Genomic DNA, 24,605 nt, shown 5'->3' on the forward strand with positions numbered 1-24,605 from the left:
ATTTAGGAAGTTGTTGGTTTCTGGAGCAGTTGAATCTCAATCTGCCTTTATTTTCTTTGCCTTATTTGCACTAAGATTTGGATTTTTTAAATTCAAACATAGTAAAAGAGGTTTGCCAGCCTTTGGCTTGCTCTGCCTGTAGAATCTTACGAGCTGTTGCATCCAAGCTTCAGGAAATTATTTGGGATTTAATTTGTTTCTAATTATTCCTTTCTCAACTGAATAGGTGCTGTCCAATTTTTGGGGCTGATGCTCTCGTAGGGGATGGTATTTACACTTCATGCTGGAATTAGACCATGATTGAGCACAGTTATGTCCCCTGGCTTAATTAAATGTTTCAAGTCTGGCTTCCAGAGAAAACAGAGCTCTCATCATTAGGAGAACTGCGTGTTTCTCTTTGTACAAATAATTTTGGTGAAGAAAGAAGTGACTTTTTATGTTTTGAATAATCAGAGTCCAGCTCTGCTGTTATTTAGACTAAAATGTTTGGTGCAAGATAATACATGCTGTCAGCTGTTGGGCTGTGAGATGAATGTGAATTCCTGGGTAATTCCCAGCCAAAAATTATTTGGTGGACAGGGCAATGATATCACCTCAGCCATAGCATAAGAAACAACCATAGAAATGCTTTAAAAATTGTCTGTATCTCTACATGCTCGGGTTGTTTGTTCAGTAAATTAGAAAAGAACCTCACAAGCGAGGCTTTGAATAGTCCCTTTGCCACTGAAAGATGAGCAAATTGACCCATTTTGTCAGGTATTAATTTTTCATTAGCAATTTAGGTGACTCAGATTAGGGAAGGGGAACTGCAGATGATTTCCATGACACGTCTGCAATGCCGGGGTGGGTTTTATTGAAAAGGGCAAATAGTTGTGGCCAAGTGATTTGCAGCACAGGCAAGAGGCAGATAGATATTTTTCTAATTAAATTTAAGCATAAAATGCAAGATGAACTGATAGGCAACCTGGAATTGCTTTGGAAGTGGGAAAGCCAGTGGAAAGCAATGATAAAATCCTCTCGTGGGCGCAGTCACCCCTTTTACAATTTCCAAACAAACTTTTTGTTGGCTTTTTTTCCCCTTCTTTCCCCTCTAACTGCAGCCCTGCAGGGGCCACCAGATTTCTGGTAAATCCAAGGTAATGGACAAAGTCAAACAAGCACAGTTCACAGTAGATTTACAACCTTGGGCTGTTTCGTAACTTGAATTCGTGCTTTTGAATTAATAACTCAGCAAAGTCAAAATGGACAGCTTTGATAAGCTATTGATTATCTGCTAGTGCATGATGAGGAACCATAAAAGGTGTTTTAAGTCTGCTGTTGTGATTTTCCCTCTCTTTTCCCTTTTTATGATTGATTGTCTGTCTCCCACATGCAATCCCTTGATAGGAAGAGCCTTTTTTTTTTAAAGGAAATGTCACTGCAAAGTAGCGAAGCATGAAAAGGTTAAAATTACAAAGATGTGCTGTTACAGGTAATTAAATTCTATGTATTTGGGAGGATACCCAGGTGACTAATTAAAAAGAACCATCAGTAAAATTGTCAGTAACTTTAATATGTGAATGCATGAACCTGAGTCTTGTTTTCCATAATCCAGAATTAGGGAATATAGTCTGAAAGGTACTTTCCTCTTGGTGATTTGAACCCAGGTTCAGAAATAGAGTTGCTGTCTAGTAAAAAAAAAAGTAATAGAACTAATCTTTCTTAAAATGCACAAGTGGAGGTTTTAAGGGAAAAAGGATCAGACTGGCCTGAAAACTGAGATTTGGATGTTGGTAAAAAATGAAATTAGGAAAAGAAAAATATGGTTGCAGATCACGTTTGAAGTTGTGTTTGGGGTGAGAAAAATACCTTTTGTTCATTAGGGTACACCCTGCTGGCAAAGGAGGAGCTCACAGAGTCTCAGCCTGGGCTGAATATTTGGCTGACGGTGAAAACAGGCACATTTTTCAGTATTTATCAAGCTCTAAAGTGAAATTTTGGAGAGTTAATCTAAAATATGATTAATTATCAATATTAAAAGAGTAATAAATGGGTAAAAATGAACTGATTTTATCACATGCACAGGGTTTTTTTCTTTTTTTTTCCAAATGTGGAAATGCTCCATGAATTGCCTGATGTTTCTCCTCGTGGTTAGGAACTCCCTGGGAACACGAGTGGGAAAATACCCAGTTCTTCTGGCTTTGTCAGAAGCTAAGAGGAGAAAGGGTCCTTATTTTGCTGGGAAGAAGTAACTGTGGCACTGAATTTAGAAGTAATTTCCTTTCAGAAATGAAGGTGATCTGCTTTGATTCAAACTTTGGCACATCAGCCACATAAGTAAGTCAAACACATCCAGTGTTGGAGGGGGATCTCCAGGGTGCTGGGGCAGATTCACTGACATAAACCACCTCCTTGTGCAGCAAAACCAGGGCTAAAAATCGAATTAATGAATTAATGAAGTGCACAAAGTGCCAAACACCCAAATGTTGGCTGAAGAGCTCTGGCTGTTTCATCCTCTTGCATTCTTTGCTCATTCTCCACTTGCCATTTTAAAGTGCTTTAAAAAGAGGAAAAAGCCCCACCTGCCTCCTAACAAAGATTTTAGCATGAAGTGTGAGATCACACCTTACAAAAGCACAGAGGAAAAGTGTGATTCCTCACCTTTGGGAGATATTCCACAGCCTGGGATTTGAAATTGGATTGCTGTCTGTGATGTCAGGTCTGAAGGGATTGAGCCTTTCTCTCCTCAAAACCCGGAGCTTGAGGAGAGGGAAGAGTTCCTGGGAAAGCACCACCTCTGTCTCATCCTGAGCTCGGGTCTGTACCTTGAATGAACAACCAACTAACAACTTGTGTGATTTAATTGCTCTCTTGGCTAATTGCCATGACAAAAAGCCACTTTCCCAGTGTGCACTCCTGTTTTCCCTTCCGTGGAGCCGTGTTTGTCACGGCGTGAAGTGGAGCTGTTGTCAGAGAGGAAGCATATGCAGCAATTTATTTGATCCTTAAATGTCACTGAGAAGCATCTGAAGGTTTTAAATGTTGACATTTAAACCAAATACTCTTGCAGTGATGCTTTATTGGCCAATTTCACTTCAGAAAAATTCTCATCCCTGTCATATCCCTGATCCTTGTAGAGATAATTATTTCAGTACATGTGTTATCCCGTTAAACTGGGGCTGATCATGAGGGGTCAGGAAGAATTATTTCTCTTTTCAGCTTGTTTTCACAATGCAGAGTAGTAGTTCTTCAATTAATCAGTGGTGATCTGAAAACCTTTAATTGAGGAATATGTGCAGGTGATGGGAGAGGGAAGCAACGGAGGGAATTTCGGCTCTGGGGTGGAAGTGTTGAAGAACCCTTGGAGGCACAGGGATCCCCCTGAAGTGTCCTGGCCTCTTGCAGGAGCAGGGCAACAGGGTTTGCTGTCACCTTCTCCTCAGCAGTGCTGTGGTGTCACACACCTGTGGGCACCTGGTTTGGCACAGAATTCCTCACCAGGCCTGGCCCTTGCCAGCTCAGAGCTCACCTTGGGCTTCCCCACCTGGATTTTTTGGTTGCCCTGGTCTCCAAAGGCTAATCTGGGAGTCTCTTTGGTCTGCTGCAGTCTGTGGTTCAGATGTGCCCTTGTTCCCCTTTGTGTTGTGTCATTCCCAAGGTCCTTGAGGAGCTTTCCCAGCTGTGCTGTGCGTGTCGGGATCACACGGGGAGGGAGCAGCCAGAGGAGCCTCATTGGCCCAGCCCAGCAGCTCAATTTTTCCCCAGTGCCCTGGACCCCTGCCAAAAACATGGAGAAGCCAGAGAGAGAGTGTTGTCCCATGTCCAAGAGTGTTTTTCTGCCTCCAGCCCCGGGCTGAGCAATGGAGCACAGGGAGGGGGAATCATCAAGAGTATCAGGGAATGGTTTGGGTTGGAAGGGACCTCAAAGCTCATCTCATTCCACCCCCTGCTGTGGGCAGGGACACCTTCCACTAGCCCAGGTTGCTCCAGCCTGGCCTTGGACACTTCCAGGGATCCAGGGGCAGCCACAACTTCTCTGGACAACCTGTGCCAGGGCCTCCCCACCCTCACAGGGAAGGATTTTTCCCTAATATCCCACTAAACCTACTCTTTCAGTTTGAAAGTCACCATTACCAGGACAGTTGTTTTTGTCTCTGCTCCATGCTTTTGGCAATGATTCTGCAGAAACCCTCCCTTAAATCCCAGGGCTCTTTCCAGCAGAGGACAAGGAATTTCAGGGTGAGCTGGAACGCCCTCTCCTGAGTCGAGGCCGTGTGGTTAATCTGCATTTGGCTCTGCATCAATGCCCCAGGCAGTGCAACAGTCCTTGGGTTCCAAGCAGCTCTTATGGCTGGGTAGGCAGGAGTGTGCCTGGTAAATAATTCCTGCTCTTTGTCCTGGGAGAGTGTTGGGATTTAGGAGGAAAAGCATTTTAATGTAAAATTTCACTACACCCTAAAAAGATGTTGAGGAGGAGCTTATGGATGAAGGGTGTGAGCGTTGCAGGGGGTGTGTCCACGTGCACACACATTATATCTGCACAACTGCCCAAATTGGTTGAAAATACACCCAAAATACACCTAAAAAATCTTTTTTTCCTATAACCTTCAATCTAAAAGTGGCATTGATGCCACTGTTAATGTTACCACTAAAGCAGTGCCATAAAATGGTTATAATAGTGGTGAGGCAGAATTTGTAGCTGGCTCTGGCCACAAAACCTCTACCTCAAATTCTCCCTCTGACAGGCTTCCAAACATTAATGATATAAGTTTGGTGGGTAAGTTTGAATAAAGTAATGAGGTGGTTACAGGTGATATTCCCGCTCCTGAACTAGAGAAGTGCCCATTTAGTACCCAAATCAAAAGAAAATCAGTAAGGAAAACATAAATGCAGTGACCACAGTGGGGTTTTGTTACCCCCAAGTATTAACCTCCTGTTTCAGCCTTCTGAAATTTTCACTGCTTTGAGACTTTTGACCTTGCTTGTTCCTCCAGGTGGGGAAATGGCTCCACCAAAGCCAAGTTCTCTGAAGGAACACTCTAAATGTGTGGATAAGAGAAGGAACCAACACCACTGTGGTGATAAAATCTCTGTGTAAAGCAAATCAGCCAAGAGACAAAAGCTCTTTTTTCTGACTTTTTCTTTCATTTCAAACGAATTCTCTTTCATACAGTTTCACAAGAAAGGTCCCACCAGTGGTACTGGTTATATTTTCCCACAGGATCTTTCTCATAATTCATAATTTTTCTCAAGCTGGAAGGTACTATGGAATCATACCTTTGATTGTAACTTCTTGTGCCTTTTCTAGTGTATTACATTGTGGTTAATTTTTCTGAAGGCATAAAGCAGCCATCAACCTCTTCTCCTTGAGAAAAGAAATATGTTATATATAGGTATAGACAGATATATGATATTGAGAATCATCCCTCTTGAGAAATATGCTTTTAAAAGGAAACAAAATGGGGTTAATATTTCACAGACTTTTTTTATTGCAATGAAATTACTCTTAGAAATGAAAATAAAAGTAATTCTGTAAGGCACCAGGGTAGTGCTGCACTGAACTTTAAATATTTCCTCATTTTTCGTGGGTCTGTGTCAAGCAGAAGCAGGTGTTTGTCTGAGGTTTTCCATCTTGCTTCTCTGCAGCTCAGAAATCGGGATAATCAGAATCCTGCCCTCGAGAATTTGAAGGATAATCGAGGAAACAGCCTTCGTAGTTTGGACGGGGGAAAAAATGAACCGTCAGAAAGGAAATGTTGATTGTGCTTTAATCACAGTCATCACCTTGGAAGGAGCAGAACCTCTGGATTGAATTCTCCTTGTGCCTGAATTGCTCCAGAGATTGCTCCGTGTGCCCAGGCAGGAGGCCCATTGCATAATGCATTTCGTTTAGTCTCCAGCACGGAAACTCTGCTGGGGACATTTCTTATCAAGCGTGTCAGATACAGAAAAAGCAATTTAGTAAGCACTGTGATCAGATCCTGATGAAATTCAATTCTTTTTAGGATCTGTTGTTCCTGAGAGACATCATTGATAAAAATAGTCTGGTTTCCTCTGTGCTCGGGTTCATTATACTCTCTTGCTGCTCTTTCAAAACTATTTCTTTCCCCCCTCAAAGGTGGCTTGTTTTTACAAATAAATGAAAGGAATTGTGGTTTTTGACAGCTTACTCTGTTAACAACCCAATCTGTCAGGATATTTGAATTTTACTGTTTTCATTTAAATAAACTACATAAACATTGGCCACGACAGCAAACTAAGAATGCAGCAGCCATGGATTATATTGAACAACTAAAGAAGGTGCTATGAGCTGTTTGACAATGGCAGTGCTGAAATCAGAAAGTAGATGCCTTTTGAATAATCAATCTCGTGCCTTAATTTTCCCCATTGGTCCCTAAAACAGTTCTTGTACCCCCAGAGAAGACATGAGGGGTCAGTCCCCACATCCCAGCTTCATAAATGACCTGCTTTTTGTCTGTGCTTTTTATCTGTGGCTTCTGGAAATGAAGGTGAACTTCTGCAAAATGAAGAAAGAGAAAAGTTAGATTTAATTTAAGCTTGCAGATCAGCCCTGGGAACAGCCCAGCAAGGACATGGAGCTGCTGGAGCCAGTCCAGGGGAGGCCCCAAGAGGATCCGAGGGCTGGAGCAGCTCTGCTGGGAGGAAAGGCTGGGAGAGTTGGGATTGTTCAGCCTGGAGAGGAGAAGCTTTGGGGTGACCCAACTGTGGCCTTCCAGGGCCTGAAGGGAGCCTGCAAGAAACATGGAGAGAGACTATCTCCAAGGGCCTGGAGTGCCAGGATAAGGGGGAATGGCTTCCCACTGCCAGAGGGCAGGGTTAGATGGGATATGGGGAAGCAATAGCCTTCCTTCCTGGGAGGGTGGGGAGGCCCTGGCACAGGTTGCCCAGAGAAACTGTGGCTGCCCCTGGATCCCTGGAAGTGCCCAAGGCCAGGCTGGAGCAACCTGGGCTATTGGAAGGTGTCCCTGCCCATGGCAGGGCGTGGAATGAGATGGGCTTTTAGGTCCCTTCCAAGCCAAACCATTCCATGATCACCCCCCATTATTATTACTTTCTGCATATACGTATGTTTGAACGTAACAACTTTTAGCAGTGAGTTCCCAATACCAGTTTTACTGTCTGCTGTTCTTACCTTTATTCCCCTGGCCGGGCTGTTCCTGTTTCATTAATGGCAGGGACAAAAATGTCCTTCCAGCCAAGTGTTCCACAGCAGAACTAATCCCCAGGGATGCTGCTCAATGCTGCTCATTTTCATATCAAGGGGGGACATTTGGCGGATTCTGCTTGGACTCTGCAGCATCATTTGGTGGTAAGAAGTATTATTTTAACACTTGATGATCCCACAGGTGTATGTACAAACAAGGGAGTGGTGGAGTCCTCATCCCTGGAAGTGTTCAAAAAATGTGTAGATGTGACACTTGGGGACATGAGTTTGTGGTGAACATGGTGGTGGTGCTGGTTGATGGTGGGACTGGATAATTTTAAAGATCTTTTTCATCCTAAACAATTCTGTGGTTCTAAGAAGTACAAATTGGGTGAATTTGCTGTGAATCTCTAGGGTTGAGCAACATAGATGTGTGGTTCCCACGTGTCGTTTTACCCTTTTAGGGGGAGCAGTTTCCAGGCCCAGGATTTTTGCTGTGTACAAACCTCTTCAGCTCCTGTGACAACTTGATCAAACAATTTTCTGCGGAGAATTTATTCTCTTCGAAAGGTGTTTTCAATCTGTGCTTGGGGTTTTCTTCCAAAATATCAGCATTCAGCTTTAGCCCAAAAGTTTATGTTTCTGTGTTGTGGCAAAGAGAAGGGTCAGAAGATCCCATTCACCCTGGATCCTGGGCATCTTTGTGTCACATCAGCCCTCAAAGAGCAGCCCAGGAATTTCTGCTCTGCGTCCCCTGGGTCTGCTCCTGATCAAAGGCAGGACCTGTAGGCATGTGTAGCTGTCAGTGGGAAGGCAAGAAAAGAGGGAGAGTGTTGAGATCCTGCAAATAGGAGATTTGACATGACTAATGACGAGCTTTTGGTGGTTTCTTCAGCTGGATATACTTTTCTAGTGTGATTCTTTCTTTTTGGATTTCCTTCATTTGCGGTTGGATAACTCTGTTGAAATATTTTCCGTGTTTTGCTGACATGCTCTGTGATGGATTTCTGCTCGTTAGGGTTTTATCACAGCCCTTGTTGGACTGGCAAAGCATCTGAAGCAGCAGCAAGAAATGATGTTGGAATGGTTTTGCAGCTCTTGCTGCTGTTTTAGTGCCGTGTGCTGGCAATAGTTGTAGGCAGCTCTGCACAGCACGGATGGAGCTGAGCTCATTTCCCATTTACAGCTTGTGTTGGAACCTCAGGAAAGCACAAGGTGAACCAGTTTAACCATAATGATTCATCAGTTCATCAAGAACTTTGTGGGTTTAACAGTGTAATGCTCCCTGGGTTTTGGATGTCACCATGGGGCTTTCCTAATATTTTCCATCTGAAAAAAAGCTTCTCACCCTTGTTTGCCATAGGGAGGGGAGTTCTGCTGTCTTTATCAGCTGAGCTGTGAGAATGGTGCATGTTGAAGGTCTCTAGGTTTTGTTTGAAGTTCACTGGCCACAGTTGCAGCTTCCTGTAAAAATAATACTTCTCAGGGTGTAAAATGCTGGTGTGAAATGTCTACTGGGAACTAATCGTGCTATTGCAGGATCCCAGAATGGATCAGGCTGGAAGGGACCACAGTGGGCATCTGGTCCCACCTCCCTGCTCCAACAGGGCCAGCCCAGAGCACAGGGCACAGGAGTGTGTCCAGACAGCTCTGGAATAGCCCCAGGGAGGACACTCCACCCCCTCTCTGCTCTCTCTTCAGGGCTGGGGCACTGCCCAGCCAACAAGTTCTTCCTCCTGTCCAGCTGGAACTTCCTGGCCATCAGTTCCTGCCCGTTCCTCCTGGGCCATTGCTGGGCCCCCCCGAGCAGAGCCTGCTCCATCCTCTGCCCCCTCCCTGCAGCCCCTCCAGACATGGCTGAGGGCCCCTCTCAGGCTCTGCTCTGGAGGCTGAACAGCCCCAGCTCCCTCAGCCTTTGCTGCTCCCAGAGCTGCTCCATCCCTTGGGCATCTCCTCTGGACCTGCTCCAACAGCTCCATGTCTCTGTTTTAATTCTTTCCTCATCTCTGTGTTTGCCTTAATAACTTAGCCTTCAGTGTGACTCGTGGGTAGGAAATGTTTTGCTCTGTTTGACTCCAACAATAAACTCTAACAATGGTTTTGTCCCTTCTGGCAGTGGATTCCTTGCAGGCTCTGATGGGAATCTCACCTTGGTGAATCCAAACCAAACTTTGGGAACTCTTCCTTTTGATGTAGTTTTATCTTTTCCAGCATTTGGCAGTGTTTACTTCTGCCTGTGTGGTGGCCCTGGCCCCTGATCCCAGGGGCACCTCTGGGCAGGCAGGTAAGTGAATCATCACAGCAGCATCACCTGAGGGAACCTGCAGCTGCTTCATGGGGTGTTGTCTTCAATCATGTACAAGGCAGTTCTTAGGAATAAATCACCTGCTCACAAAACAGGCAGTGGCCAAGCTGAGGAAGGTTAACTGTGTTTCAGTTTCCCAGAACACAATAATTTTCGTGGTAATAAGCAATGAAAACCAAAGGACTCCACGGAAAACCCCACAAATGAAAAGCCAGCTCTGAGCAGAAAATCATGTTGTTGTTCCAAATCTAAAAATATGCCATTTCCTTTCTTTTTTTTCCTCATCTTCCCCAGAGGAAGAAGTTCTCCATGAATAAGTACAGTTGGCAAAGTTAGCATCGCATCTCAGATAGACCATGGAAAAGATAGAAAATCTGATTTTTGACAGCAGAGCTGTCCTTACTGTCAACTGTGAAATGATTATTGTGAGCCTCTACCTTGAAAAAAAGTGAGATATTGTGCATATCCTTCTATTGAAAGTCTGGCCTTTGTGGACATCTTAAAATATTTTAAATAAAATAGCAGAGATAGAATAATAGAATCATAAAATGGCCTGGGTTGGAAGGGGCCTTAAACCTCATTCCACCCTCTGCCGTGGGCAGGGACACCTCCCACTAGCCCAGGTTGCTCCAAGCCCTGTCCAGCCTGGCCTTGGACACTTCCAGGGATCCAGGGGCAGCCACAGCTTCTCTGGGCAACCTGTGCCAGGGCCTCCCCAACCTTACAGGGAAGATTTTTTTCCTTATATCTAATCTAAACCTACTCTGTGCGTACAAAATCTTTGGAAAAAAAATGTTACTGTAGACCTAAATTTATTAAGCACCATGTTAATAAATTAATTAAAAATATCAGTTGTTCCCTTTGTTCACTCTCCTTAGTAGGAGCCTAAAACAGTCTTGCACAAATGCAGGTAGAGGTTTGGGACTAGTCAAGGATGTGCTGGTTTGCTTCATATTCTTTAATGTATTTTTCAGGTAAGAAAAAAAAGTACAGGAAATTTCTGTCAGTCTTTATTTTTCTCATAATATGATGTTATCCCAGTTAGACATCGGTATTCTTGGGGATTTCTGTTGGCAAGAACTGAGGGAAAGCTTGTCAGTGCTCTGTCCTTACAGCCCTTAAGCTTTAAAGTCTTAGAATCAGAGAATGGTTTGGGTTGGAAGGGACTTAACGTTCCAACCCCTGCCATGGGCAGGGACACCTTCCACCAGCCCAGGTTGCTCCAAGCCCCGTCCAACCTGGCCTTGGACACTTCCAGGGATCCAGGGGCAACCACAGTTTCTCTGGGCAACCTGTGCCAGGGCCTCCCCACCCTCCCAGGGAACAATTCCTTCCCAATATCCAAAGCACTTTGAAGCAGGACATTCCATAGCACAAGTTCACAGGAATCCCTCTTGCCTTCATTTAGAAACCCATCTGCTCTTGGCCTCGTGACTCTTAACTTGCCTTAACTCGATAACCTCTCTGAAGGCCACGACTTTCTGCAGGGCCTGCAAGGCATCCCACTTGGAGAAAGTGCTGCCCCAGGGACACGTCAGAGTTCTTCCACGATGAACACAAAAGAAAGGAAAAAAATTGGGGTTTGTGCTACTCCCTTATTCTCTCTGAGCTTTTTTTTTTTTTTTAAATTTAGTATTATTTTTCCTTGATCACGTCCTGGCCTTGCAGACTCCCTGGCAGGTTCCCCATCTGTTTGAAGAAGGATTTTTTTAAAAAATGTAATATTTCTGGTAACATTTGCAAGTTGGGCTTTGGGTTCTGGTTTTTAGCCTGCCCAGTGCTGTGCTGTGCCACGTTGAAGCCCCTGGAAGTCTATTAATCTCCAAGCCAATGACTGAGAGATCTTTTCCCTAATGAGGAAAAAGTAAGTAAATTACTGCATATTTTGCCACAGAACTGACAAGTTCTCCTGGCTTGTTTGTTTTTTAATCACCTGCTTCTGCCAGAGCTTGTGAACCCTTTTATGTTCCTCTCTTGGAAGAGGCTGGTTTTTGAGGGCCGTCTGTTCATTCCGAGTGATGTTCCTGCCCCGCTGTGTCTCCCCGCTCCCTTTCCTTGCATCTTTTTAAGCCTCTCTCAATAAACTCCCCCCCCCACCAGTTTTTGTTTTGCCTCTGAGTGTCCTTAGGCACTCCTGGGCCCCTCAGTCATCTCACTCTTTCACTGCTCTGTTTTCCCTCCTTTTAATAAGCTTCCACTTCCTCAGGAAGCTCATCTTCCAGGCTGAGAACGACCCTTGTAGAGGATTTTTTGGCCTCTTGCAGGAATGTTGGATACCTGTGTAAGGATCATAGTTATTCCTGCTGTGGATCAAAGCATGTTTTGACTGCAGTTTTTTAAAAATCATTATTTTTGATTAAAAGTATCTGTACACCTTCCAAAACTTCCTACGTGTACTTTGGTAAGTTTATTAACGTGCTTTTACACATTTATTAACATACTTCATGGCTGCCTCTTTGGTTTGTTATGTTTTCAGAGTTCTAATTTATAAATCTGAATGAAATACTTGCATTATCTATGGATTATTTAAACAATATGAAAGTACCTTGAGTTTTGCTTCAAAGGCACATCAGCCTATTTGATTCAAAACAGCTTTAAATTATTAAAGTTGGGGCTGTTCAGCCTGGAGAGAAGAAGGTTTTGTGGAGACCTCCCAGAAACATTCTGATATCTGAAGGCTTACAGGGAAGCTGAAGAGGGAGAGTTCATCAGGAACTGGAGTGAGAGGACAAGGGAGAATGGCATCAAACTGAAAGAGAGGAAATTGAGGTCAGATATGGGGGAAAAACTGCTCCCTGTGAGGGTGGGGAGGCCCTGGCACAGGTTGCCCAGAGAAGCTGTGGCTGCCCCTGGATCCCTGGAAGTGTCCAAGGCCAGGTTGGACGGGGCTTGGAGCAACCTAGGCTAGTGGAAGGTGTCCCTGCCCATGGCAGGGGGTGGGATGGGATGAGCTTTAAGACCCCTTCCAACCCAAACCATTCTGGGATTCTATAATTCTTTTCCTAAACATTTCAGCAGATGGAGACTGATCTTGGAGCATGGTATCTTCTAGCTCATGAGTGGCCCATTCCAGTACAGTACTTGGAAAAACAACTTATATGGGATAAAAATGTAATGAATTGCCCTTTTTAGTCTTAGTTTTTTTATACTTCATTTTCTTATAAAACTTCTTTGTGTTCAGCTGAGTACTTTGGTTCTGAGCAGCCGATATAAGGGTGGCAGCATGGGGTAAAATGTCTTTCTTCTGTTCAACTAGAACAGAAGAGCTGCTCCAGCCCTCTGATCCTCTTGGGGCCTCCTCTGGACTGGCTCCAGCAGCTCCATGTCCTTGCTGGGCTGTTCCCAGGGCTGGAGCAGCTCTGCAGGGGGGTCTCCCCTGAGGGGCAGAGGGGCAGAATCCCCCCCTGCCCTGCTGCCCACGCTGGGGGATCAGCCCAGGGCACGGGGGGTTTCTGGGCCGGGGCAGGTCCAGCCTCTGCCCCACCAGCACCCCCAGGGCCTTCTGCCTGGGCTGCTCCATCTGCTCATCCCCAGCCTGGATTGATCCTGGGGGTTGCCAGAGAAAGCACTGAAGGCTTTGTCTGTCAATCCAGTCTCCAGGAGTAACCCCAGAGCTGCCATTCCCAACTCTGAAAGAGCAGTTCCAGTGACCTTGGCTGTTTAACCAACTAGAAGTGCAGCCACCCATGAGTGTGCGTGCTCCAGTCTTGCATCCCCTTGGAATGTTTACTTGCATGGCAAAAATGTTTAATGATCTCTGTGAAAAAACAGATGCCTTTTTTTCCCCACATACAACTAGTTCTGGCACCCTCTGCTTTGCACAGCTCCAACTTTCCGTGTTCTGCAAGAGGGAACTTGAAATTTAGCATAGGAATAGGAATGAGACAAGTCTACACTTGGCCAAATTTTGGCACAGCCTTCAGAAATCCACCTGCTGAGAGCTGGAAGGAATCTGTGAGAGCTTTAGTGATGCCTGATGATAAAAGTAGAGAAAAAAGGGGTGAGCCAGGAGGAGGAGCCCAAGCCAGGAATGGAGGTGAGGCAGTTTTCCCTTTCCACTTTGGACTCTTTGAAGAATTAAACTCTTAAAAGCATAATGTGGTGAGCTCAAAATAGGCAGAAAGAAAGAGAGAAGATATATTTGACATCTGTTTGAATTTTTAAAATGCTTTAGGACTGCATAAAAGTTAAATGTCAAGAGAAAAGACTGGGTATAAAACTGACCAAGACTGAAATGCTATTTTTAAATTTATAGATCACTTGGGCTTCAAGTGATCTCAGAAAAACCTCCATCAGAGTTAAAAACACACTCACAACAAAACCAATCCCATTTGCTAAGGATAGTTTTAAACTCACCGTTGCCCAGAGAGGCTGTGGCTGCCCCTGGATGCCTGGGAGTGTCCAAGGCCAGGTTGGACAGGACTGGGAGCAACCTGGGCTAGTGCAAGGTGTCCCTGCCCATGGCAGGGGGTTGGAGTCAGTTGATCTTTAAGGTCTCTTCCAACCCAAACCATTCTGGGAATCTCTGATTAATTTCCTCAAAGATCTATCACAAAGGTGTTTCTCAAAGAAAGGAGGTTGCTTTAGGAATGTATGGGTTGCCTACTTAATTTTTATTTAAAAGGAACCTGGAGCTGTAAGTATCCCCTTAATTATGAGGGTTTTTTTTCTCCTCTAGTTTCAGCAAATATCCTTTCCAGTGAGATGTTTTTGTGCTAAACCTGCAGATCTGCCTACTGGCTTTCTAATTTCTCTGTCTCCAATCTGATTTTTCATTTCAGGCACGTGTGAATCCCATCAGTGTCACTCCACCCATCCAAGCCATAGATCAGGACCGGAACATCCAACCTCCTTCCGATCGACCGGGCATCCTCTATTCCATCCTAGTGGGTTGGTGTCTGCTCCTCTTCTATCCCTCACAATCAGTCTCTTTGTTATGACCAGCCACAAAAAAGATTGCCTGGGAGAGTGGAAACGTAATAAAAATTCCTGTTGTGGTCAGTGGGATGCTTGAAATCGTTGTTCTACCTGCTTGTGTTTAACTGCCACGGAGAAGTTTATTTCAGAGGGGTATTTATTATTATTTATTCAGATTGAATCCATAATTGTCTTGTTTATGAATGGGGCAACACAGCAAGTGAAAGGAGAGAGACTCTGAGTGCTCATAGCTCTGCTGGAGAATGTTTTTCATTCACAGGCCCAATAGAAGAGGCTAAAGAAAGGCAATTAGAGCAGGTTTCATCCCAAAAGGCTCCTGGCACAGAGCAGCTTAAAAGGGCTTACTGCACCCACCTCCAGTTGTGCTGCCTGTGAGCTGGTGTGCTTTCCCTTGTAGTTTAATTTTTGTTTAGTTGTTTATGCTGTCTCCTGGCCATGTCTTTTGTTTTCCTGCTGCTTCCCTGTGCCTGGCATTTGTTTGCAGTCACTCTGCTTGTAGGATGTGATAAGGGAAAGGCCTGAGGGTGGTTGGCAGTTGCAGTGCCCCACCTGCCCTGCTCTTCCCAAAGTCCACACGCTGACTTGGGAGGCATCTCTGTGGGATTTGAAGAGGGGGTGTTCTGTGGAATCACATCTTTGTGGTGTTTCCTGAGTTAAACTGCAGCTCCATGGTTTTCTCACCCAGGGGGAGGTGCAAGTAAAGATTTTAATGAGCACCTTGTGCACCTTTGCTTGTCATAAAACAAAAGCTGCTTCTGTATCATAGAACCACAGCTGAGTTCAGCCTCCTCCTGGAGCAGAATGGAGCCATGGAGCCAACTGGATTCCTTTGGGCTGCACCTGGATCCAAATCTGGCAGACCAAGCAATGAGTCCTCTCCCAGCAAAGCTGCTCTGGGAGGAGATTGGGAGCCATTCGTAGAGTAAATCCTGGGTGGATTTATGTCTGCAAATGGACTTGGCTTAGTTAGACTTGGCTGATCAGCAGCTCTGCTGTGACAACTCTGCCCCAGTGCCACGGTTAGGCCAGTTTTTTAAAGTTCTTTGCAGAACTGACAAAGCTCTTCAAGAGTGAAATTATTAAAGATTGTGTTTCACTGACCTGGGATATTGTTGATATAGGAGTGACTGTTTTGACCTCCGAGAAATAATTCAGGAAGATGTGTTCCAGCAGTTTGATTGGGTTTGGGGAATTCTTCAATGGACAGGCTCTTCCTTTTTTCCTTCTTTCTTTTATCCTTCTTTCTTTTTCCCATCTCTTTTCTTACTGTTTTTACTTCTTTCTTTTTTTTATATTTCCCTCCTTTTTTCTTCCTTTTGCCTTCTTTCCTCATTTTTTCTCTTTCTTTTCTTATTTCTTTCTTTTCTTCTTTCCTTCTTTTCTTTCCTTTCTTTCCTTCTTTCTTCTTTCTTTCTTTCCTTTCTTCTTTCCTTCCTCCCTCCCTCCCTCCTTTCTTGCTTCCTTATCTTTTCTTTTTTCCTTCCTTCTTTTCCCCCCTCTCTTTTCCTTCTTTCCATTTTTACCTTATTTTTTTTCCTTTTCTTTCTTTTTTCCCTCCCTTCCCCTCTCTTATTTTTTTCCGTTCTCTTGTTGTTCTGGTTTTCCTTTTTTTTTTTTTTAAACCTTCTTATTTTTTCCCCCTTAGTCTTCCAACATATTTCTTTTTAGATTTTAAGCCTGCCTTCATCTTTACCAGGATTGCAGTGCTATTTATATTTTAGCCTCAGAAAATATTAAGTAGTTTCACAGGAAAAAGGCCTTGCAGGTATTTCTTGTTACGTGGATTTAGTAACTTGCTTTAGTTCTAAATGTACTTTTTAATACCTTTGGATTTGGCTTTTTTTAAACACTGCAAGGTTTGAACTGTGACCACAGAATGAGGGATTTGGCTACTTACTGAATATGAGAATGATTTTGAAGTTTATTTGATTTGACTGTTCTATTTGGTTCTTCTTTTCCCCTGTTTTCATCCTCCCCTTCACACCTGTACAAATCCTGGCCTGTGCTTTGGGCACTGTGGATTTCCAATGTTTAACATTTGGAAACGTGATATTTGGAATATTTTTTTTGTAATGCACTAATTTTTCTCATCCTTCACTTTCAGGAACATTAATTAATTTATTTGGGCCTTGCAGTAGAGCCACATATGGTGCCTGGACATATCAAGTGTGAAGCAAACCCACCTCCCCTTATTTTTATTAGTAATACCATTTTTACTAATAAATTTTACTATATTTACTAGTAAATTACTAGTAAAATATTATTTTTATGAGTAATTTTAAGCCTTTTTTTATCCTCTGGGGCTGGTCTTTGAGAAAAGTTAAATTTTCCTTTAAATTGCCAGCTTCTGACCCTGGAACTGTCTCTGTGATTTCTGCTGCCAGTTTGCACAAGTGACTGTTTTATTTGGTTGATATTTTAACTAAAGAGCCACAAGCCCCCCCCAGCATTTTTGGGGGGCTCCTCTCCATCTCTGTGTGCTCCCTGATGCCTTTGGAAGCACCGTGTCCCACAAAACCCCTCTTCTGGCTCCAAGAAAAGCAAACTCCTCCCCTCCATAATTTTCTCCTTCAGGGAACCTCTTCTTTTCTGCTTTGGCATTTAGTCCTTAATATCTTGATTTTTTATTTTTTTTTTAGCTTCAGCATCAGCCCTGGTGATGTGAAGCCTCTAAGACCACAGCAGTCTGTTACCTGCCAAAAACTGGGAGCTGCTGCTGGGTGCCTTGTGCTCTTAAAGAATTAGATGAATTAATTAGGAGCTGAATTTAAAAGGCAGGACTTGGAACTTGAAGCTCTGCATTGATGGTGGTAGTGTAGTAGAAAGAATAATCCACAGTAGTTCTTCTGCTGCTTTCTGGGTCGATGACATACGTGTATATCAAGATAGTCACAGAAAAAAACCCCATATATATATATGTATACACTATATATATATATATAATTTATATATCTGGCAACTGATTGTCATTTGAGGAGCTGCAAATGAAATTATTGCCCATGAAGTCTGGACAGTGATCCATCTCCTGAGGCAGCTTCTGGCTTTCTAAGAGCAGTTTCTTAACCATTCCTCTTGAAAGGTGAACACATAACAGCACCATTTATCAGGAAGGTGCTCTTTTCTTGTGTTGAATCTTCTGCCCTGTTGTGCTTCAATCCTGGCTGGATTCAGGATTTGGCATGGCAAGGTTTGCCCTGCTCTCATGGCTCAGGGCACTTCCTGGGACGTCCATCCCACGAGCCAGGAGCGCTTTCTGCCCCTCAGCTGCTGCACAGGACTATTCCCAGACCTAAATTCCTCCAGAGCTTAGGTTTATAATCTGTGTTTTGGTTTCCTGGGATGCTCTCCCAACACTGCCAAACTGGGAGGTGCCAGAGTTTGTGCTGTGTGTCAACACTGTGGCTCTCTGAGCCCTTTGGTACCAATGCTTTGAGTATTGGAGCCCTTTGGTGCCATTTCTTTGAGAGTCACGTGGCTCTAAATCCCAGCAGCTGAGTCCTTCCCTCTTCCCGTGTCTGCCTGGCTCCAGCAGGAGCCCTTTGGAAGGTTTTTGGGCTGCAGGTGCCAGACCCAGCAGGGCAATGGCTGTGCCAGCCTTTCAGGGCCCTTGCTCAGTCTCCATGACATCCCACATCTGCTCAGGCTCTGATGCCTCCACTGGTTTGGAGACTATCCTGCAAATCCCCAGCCATGAGGACACCATTTCCAGCTGGCAGGAAATGGAAGCTGCTTCATCTGGTGCCTCCTCCCTGATAAGAAACTTCATTTCTTAGAAGGATTTCTAAAATGGCCCGTGTGTTTTTATATTGTACAATTATCATTTATGCTATTACTTATATATATTACTTCTATGCTATTAATAATGCTCCTGTTGTTATCAAGCACTTGGGGATTCCCAGTTGAGAAGAATCTTCGTGGTCAGGGACAGCAGGGACATAATGGTAATATTAAACACAATGGTAATATTAAACACATAACTTAGTAGTATCCTTAAGCTCCATGTACACATGATGCAATATTTTATCCTTACAATAACAGGATTAGGTTTTGTTCCTTTGATGACTAATGAGTAAAATAAATACATTGTTGAACTAAACCTTTCAGATTTATTCAAACCTCAATGTCTTTCTTGCAGGTACCCCTGAGGATTATCCACAGTATTTCCATATGAATCTCACAACAGCTGAACTGACACTCCTCAAGCCAATAAATAGGGATTTACACCAGAAGTTTGACTTGGTTATTAAGGTAATTTGAGCTGAATTCATCTTTCTATATTCTTTTGAGAACAAAAAGCTCTGAAGAAAATGTGGGGTGGGCTTGCTTGTCTTTCCTGCAGTGCTCTCTTCTCATTTTTAGCCTGCCAGGCATCATTTAACACCATCAAGGGGAACAAGGGTGTGAAGTATTTGAGAAAAGGGAATGAATCATGGCAGAGTCCCAACAGTTCATGTTATATTGTATTAACAAACAAAGTATCACTTGTCTGTTTGCTTTTTATGGCTCCTGAGAATGCATTTGGTTTCTGTTTCACGTGTTCCTGTGCTGAAGGTTCATAGAGGTGCAGATAAGTGTGTGAGTAGTGAATATTCACAGGATCCCAGGATGGGTCAGGCTGGAAGGGACCACAGTGGGCATCTGGTGCCACCTCCCTGCTCCAGCAGGGCCAGCCCAGAGCACAGGAGTGTGTCCAGACAGCTCTGGAATAGCCCCAGGGAGGACACTCCACCCCCTCTCTGCTCTCTCTTCAGGGCTGGGGCACTGCCCAGCCAACAAGTTCTTCCTCCTGTCCAGCTGGAACTTCCTGGCCATCAGTTCCTGCCCGTTCCTCTTGTCTTATACTGGGAGCAAGGACAACAAAAAAAATCATCTCCACGTCTTGTAGCAATTTTGTGGGGGGGTTTCTTGGTTTAGTGTTGGTTTTGTTTTGTTCAGGTTAGATTGAAAATAAGGCAGCTCAGTCCAGAGCTTTGCTACTGAATAGAAAGAAAGCTCCTGAAACATAACCAGTGCTGAGCTCAATCAGCTCCTGTTAATGGGAGAAGCCATAAACCATTCCCCATCCCTGGAAGGGTTCAAGACCAGGTTGGACAGGGCTTGGAGGAACCTGGTCTCAGCATGTCTCTCAACATGCATCTTCCCCTGGTTACTGAGTCCCAGCTCTGCACATATAAAATACAGTCAGAATTTGCTGCTTTCTTTGCCAATTTGAGGATTAAGAGGAAAAGAATAGGAGGTGACAATATCAGTGTTTGACTTGTTAAATGTACTAAGCTGTTAATTTTACTTTAAGCAAAATTGTACAAAGCTGAAAGCTTTGCTGTAGGTGGGGTTTGCACCAGGCTACAAAAATCAGTGCAGTAAAGATGGTGGCAGTGAGAACAGAGCAGAGTTACATTTGATTCTTTTGGAGAGAGTCTGGACCTGACCCTGGAGTTGTTGTCTAATGACAGAAAAATCAAGGTTTTGTTCTGTTTTTTCGTAGCTGGAAGGGCAAATAAAAGAGAAAGGAATCTCTGCAGTCTTGTAGTAGAGCACTTGTGTATTTATCAGGGCATTCCATGGAGAAAAAAGAGCGTGCTTTCAAACTGCACCATATTTAAACACATATTTAAATACTTAGTAGTATCGAATTTATTTCTAAATACAAATGTTCAACTCAAGCAGGTAGTTTGGATTGGAAGGGACCTTAAAGACCATCTAGTTCCAACCCTCTGCCATAGGCAGGGATGCCACCCACTGTCCAAATACAGTGGTAATAAGTTTGTTAATATACAGGTCCTTTCTGTATCTCCTGAGGAACTGAGCTGTGAGTACAGTAGGACAGAAGATGAAACAAAATTGCAGCTCATAACAGTGTTGAATAACTTGGCACCTCTTTAAATACTGTGTTGATTTCCTCCCTTGGCTGATTTTGAATGCAGCAAAGTACAAAGCTGGTGCATGCTGACAGTGAAATCATTTGGGATTGGATTCCTTGATTAAAAACTTATTTTGGGCCTTACTTCCTGTTCTGGAGTTCTGCTGCCACTGGGAGAGATGTGGAAATTTGGGTGAATTAACATCTAAATAAATGGAGAGGGACTTTTCCCAAGGGCGTGTAGAGATACAACAAGGGGGAATGGCTTCCCACTGCCAGAGGGCAGGGATAGATGGGATATTGGGAAAGAATTGTTCCCTGTGAGTGTGAGGAGGCCCTGGCACAGGTTGCCCAGAGAAGCTGTGGCTGCCCCTGGATCCCTGGAAGTGTCCAAGGCCAGGTTGGAGCAACCTGGGCTAGTGGGAGGTGTCCCTGCCCATGGCAGGGGGTGGAACAAGATGAGCTTTAAGGTCCCTTCCAACCCAAACCATTCTAAATATAGAATTCTAAATATACTACGAAATGACAGGTTAAAGCCCTGGAGCACTTTGATTTCCAAATTCCAGCAGCCAGGTACAGTAGCACAACACACCAATTACAGCCACCCCTTACCCTGCTCTGGTGGGGCATCTCCTGAGCCTAAATGGCCCCTTTGGTTGTTAATGGCACTGCTTGTAGGCATTGCTGGTTCATGTTGCTGTGCTGTAGGTGCAGTCAGGGGGATAATAAGGGAAATGATCAGTCTGTAAGAATGACAGTGTGCCACCAACTAGAATAATAAAAGTTTTAATGCTGTGCTGTTCAGGGCCCTTTTGAACTGCTGTGATGTCTCAGGCTTGTACCAAATCAAACCTTCAGATTCTTGTGTTGCTCGTTCTCAAGTTTTCATTTCTCGCAGCGTTGAAGTTGTTGGATCTGATTCTGTTTTATCTGTGTGATGTTTCCCTTCAAACAGAAAATACACTGTTTTTTGCAGCACTCACAAAATTTAATCTTTAAAATATTCCCTCTCATGTGAGGAGATCAATTTTTTTTTTTTTTCCTGTTAAGTTATTATGGAAAAGAGTGAAATGGAAAAGGTGGTTAAGTCAATACATGAATATTTGAATGCAGGAAGGAAGGTGGACAGGAAATGGGTGTGCTCACCTGTGGGATAAAAATTGGATTGCTGATAAATTTTGAATTCTCAAATAGGGAGACAATGGAAAAAACTAAATATCTTAATAAGAAATGCTGTTTTTCAGCCTCTGTGCTATCTCCAGAACATAATAGATGATAAGCAAGGAGAAAAACTATTTTGTCCTCCTGTGGCACTTCCATTCCCTGCCAAACAATGTGGGCTTTTACAAAAGAACATGTGGATTTTTTTGGGTGTCCCATTGAAATTTCCATGTTTCATTAGCAAGGCTGCCACACTGTGTGGATTTAGAACCTTTAAACTGAAAGGGCTTCCAGTGTTAATAATACTGTAATTAAAATTAGATACACATGACCGTTGCACTGTAGACATGAGACTATGTTCTTGTTACCAGCTCTAAAAAGTGTTAGTGAGGTTTTATTTATTTTTAAAGCATGTAAAACATGAAACCAAAAGGAGAATTAATCAAATTTTGATGCATTTGGATCCTTTCCTCTTGGAACTTGGGTTATTTATCAATCAGACAAAATCTAACCTGGCAGTTCTATTATAATCAATTTGCAAAGAGGATGGGCTGCTGAAGGCTGGATGTGCTTACACAGCCAGTGAAACCTAATTCCTGGAATTGCTGCACTCCAGAGAATTTACCACATCTGTAAGAAACCAGATTTTGCTGAACTTGCTGCACATCAGGTGAGAGAGCAGAGGACTGTTTTGTTGATCTCATGGGGGCACCTGTGCACAGGGGAAATGAAGTTGCTAATGTGGTTTTAGAGTAGGTTTACATAGAGCCTGTATGGTATTAAACCACTGTCCACTGTATTTAATTGTATTTGGGAAATTGGAAAGGATTTATGTAAATTGGGCATCTCAAAAAAAAAAAAATCAAATTAGATTAAAAAAAAAGGGGGAGAAGGGAAGGAGGAAAGAAGTTTCCCAGCTACAAATAACATTTGTAGGCTGACTTTTTAATAAGACTTTTACTTGAAACCAAGAGTTTTATGGTTCTTAGGGAATAGACTCTCACAACCTGGTCTTGTGGGAGGTGTCCCTGCCCAAGGCAGGGGGTTGGAATTCCATGAGCACTAAGGCACTTCCAACCCAAACCACTCTGGAATTCTATGAAAAAGGGTTTTTTGGTGCTTTCCCTGCAGTTTTGGGAAGAGAAGTGTCTGTGCCACAGTGGTGCAGATTATTTTGAAGAATATCCTTACAAGAGGATTTTCTGTATCCCAAGGACCTCTCTGTGCCATCCCCACGAGGTGCCTCTGCCAGGCTGTCCTTGACCCGGGGTCAGATGACACCATGAAGACACTTCTACAGTGGGATTGCATTTCCCTGTTGTTCAGGTGGTGACAGAAGGTCAGACTGTTTGAAATTCCAGTGTCACCGGGAAATTGGTTTGTGGGCCCACTCTGCAGGAAGTGATGGGGAACTCTCCTGTAAAATTCTGTTTACTCTGGAATTTTTACTGGCTGGAATTTTTGAACAGAGTGGGATTTAGAATCTTTAGAAGGTTTTCCCCTGCTGAATTGTCAGGTTGTTATATAGGCTGACATTAGAGGTGTGAGTAAGTCAGGTGTACTTGCTGTGAGCATTTCTGCGAGACTGAGTAGCAGCCAGACCAAATTCCATGTTAATCAGGGAAAACTGTGAGTGAACTCGGCTTCATGCATAAGATGCCATTTGCAGTGACATTCCTGGGCAGGAATTTGTGTGCCTGTTGTCCTGCCCATCCCAAGGAAATGCCTGGGAGCTGGAAACAGCTTCCTCTCAAGGGGCACTGGGGGGACAGCTCCAATCTCTGCTCTCTGTGAACAGGGACAGGACCCAGGGAACGGCTGGAGCTGTGCCAGGGCAGGGTCAGGTTGGATCTGAGGGAAAGGTTCTTCCCCCAGAGGGTGGTTGGGCACTGCCCAGGCTCCCCAGGGCAGTGGGCACAGCCCCAAGGCTGCCAGAGCTCCAGGAGGGTTTGGACAAAGCTCTGAGGGACAGGGTGGGATTGTTGGGGTGTCTGTGCAGGGCCAGGAGTTGGACTGATGACCCTTGTGGGTCCCTTCCAGCTCAGGATATTCCATGATTCTGTGATTCCTTTCTTGTGGAGATGCTTTGGATCAGGGAGATGCTCCCAGAACATGTATCAGCTGTTCCAGTACAGGGAAGCCCTTTCACAATGTGCACAATTTTCCCTGATCTGGATCTCAGCAGAAACAACAGAAAGTGGTGCTCTCCTGCTTCTCCCTCGGGAGATTAATTGGTTTCTCTCTTCCCATTGGGAACTTCATTGATCCCTCCTGTCCGTTGCTCTCGAGGGTGTTGAAAACTTCCTGCATTCCATGAAAAGAAGACCTTGCTTCTGCAACAGCCTTAGGATCAAACTGTGGACAAACATGCACTTCGAAGGCAGAAAATAAAGTACATTTAGCCATGTTTTGGGGGATCTGTTCATCGAACAAAGGCTGTTTTCTGTTCCAAGTGCAGAGGGCAAGGCTAAGACATGATCAGTTTAAAAGCCAGGGAGGTCATGGAGCACAGCACTGGGGTGGAGCCCTTGGCTTTTGAAGCAACTTGGGAACAATCTCAGTGGGTGAAATACCGGAATAAAAAAGCTTGTTATGATCCTGAGGTGTTACAGAATCATAACATTGCTGAGATTGGCAGGAACCTCTGGAGAATGGCCAGTCCTACCCCCTGCTCAGGATGGGGAGAGAGTATTTGGAAACTCTGCAGCCTCTCTGGGCAACCTGGTGAAGATCCCCACTGCTCTCCCCATGCCCACCAAGCCATTCATCTCACTGCAGAGACCTGTCAGGGTGGTGGAGCATGAATTGCCCTCATAAACCCATGGGAGTGATGACTCCCAGCCTCCTCCTGGTCCTTTGTATGCTTGGAAATGGCTCCCAGAATTATCTGCTCCCCCACGACTTTCCCTAGCACTGAGGGGAGGTTCTGGACTTCTCTGGACCCTCCTTCTTGTCTTTCTTGAAGATACAAGTGACATTTCTTTTGTTCTAGACCTCAGGAACCTTTCAAGTGCAGTAAAGAGGGGTCTTGCAGTGCAATCAGCCACCCCCCTTAGCATGTGTGAGTGCATCCCACTGAGGTTGGAAAAGCCCTCTGAGATCACCAATTCCACCCGTTCCCCAGCACTGCCAAGCCCACCACTAACCCTTATCCCCAAGGGCAATATCTGCATGTCTTTTGAACACTTCCAGAGGTG

General features: G+C 44.2%; 1 protein-coding gene across 3 annotated transcripts in view; it reads left to right on the forward strand.

Moving 5' to 3' along the window:
• PCDH15 (protocadherin related 15) overlaps window positions 1-24,605 on the forward strand; it is a 692,202-nt gene that overhangs the window by 492,212 nt on the left and 175,385 nt on the right. For all 3 annotated transcript variants that reach the window (XM_039384770.1, XM_039384768.1, XM_039384769.1), the window contains 2 exons: window positions 14,231-14,339; window positions 18,523-18,635. In XM_039384770.1, coding sequence (XP_039240704.1) covers window positions 14,231-14,339; window positions 18,523-18,635 — 222 coding nt within the window. The remainder of the gene's footprint in view (window positions 1-14,230; window positions 14,340-18,522; window positions 18,636-24,605) is intronic.

This window comes from Pipra filicauda, unplaced genomic scaffold (assembly GCF_003945595.2).
Source record: "Pipra filicauda isolate LSUMZ 115617 unplaced genomic scaffold, ASM394559v2 scaffold371_size1224239_pilon, whole genome shotgun sequence".
In the NCBI taxonomy this organism is placed as follows: Eukaryota; Metazoa; Chordata; class Aves; order Passeriformes; family Pipridae; genus Pipra; species Pipra filicauda.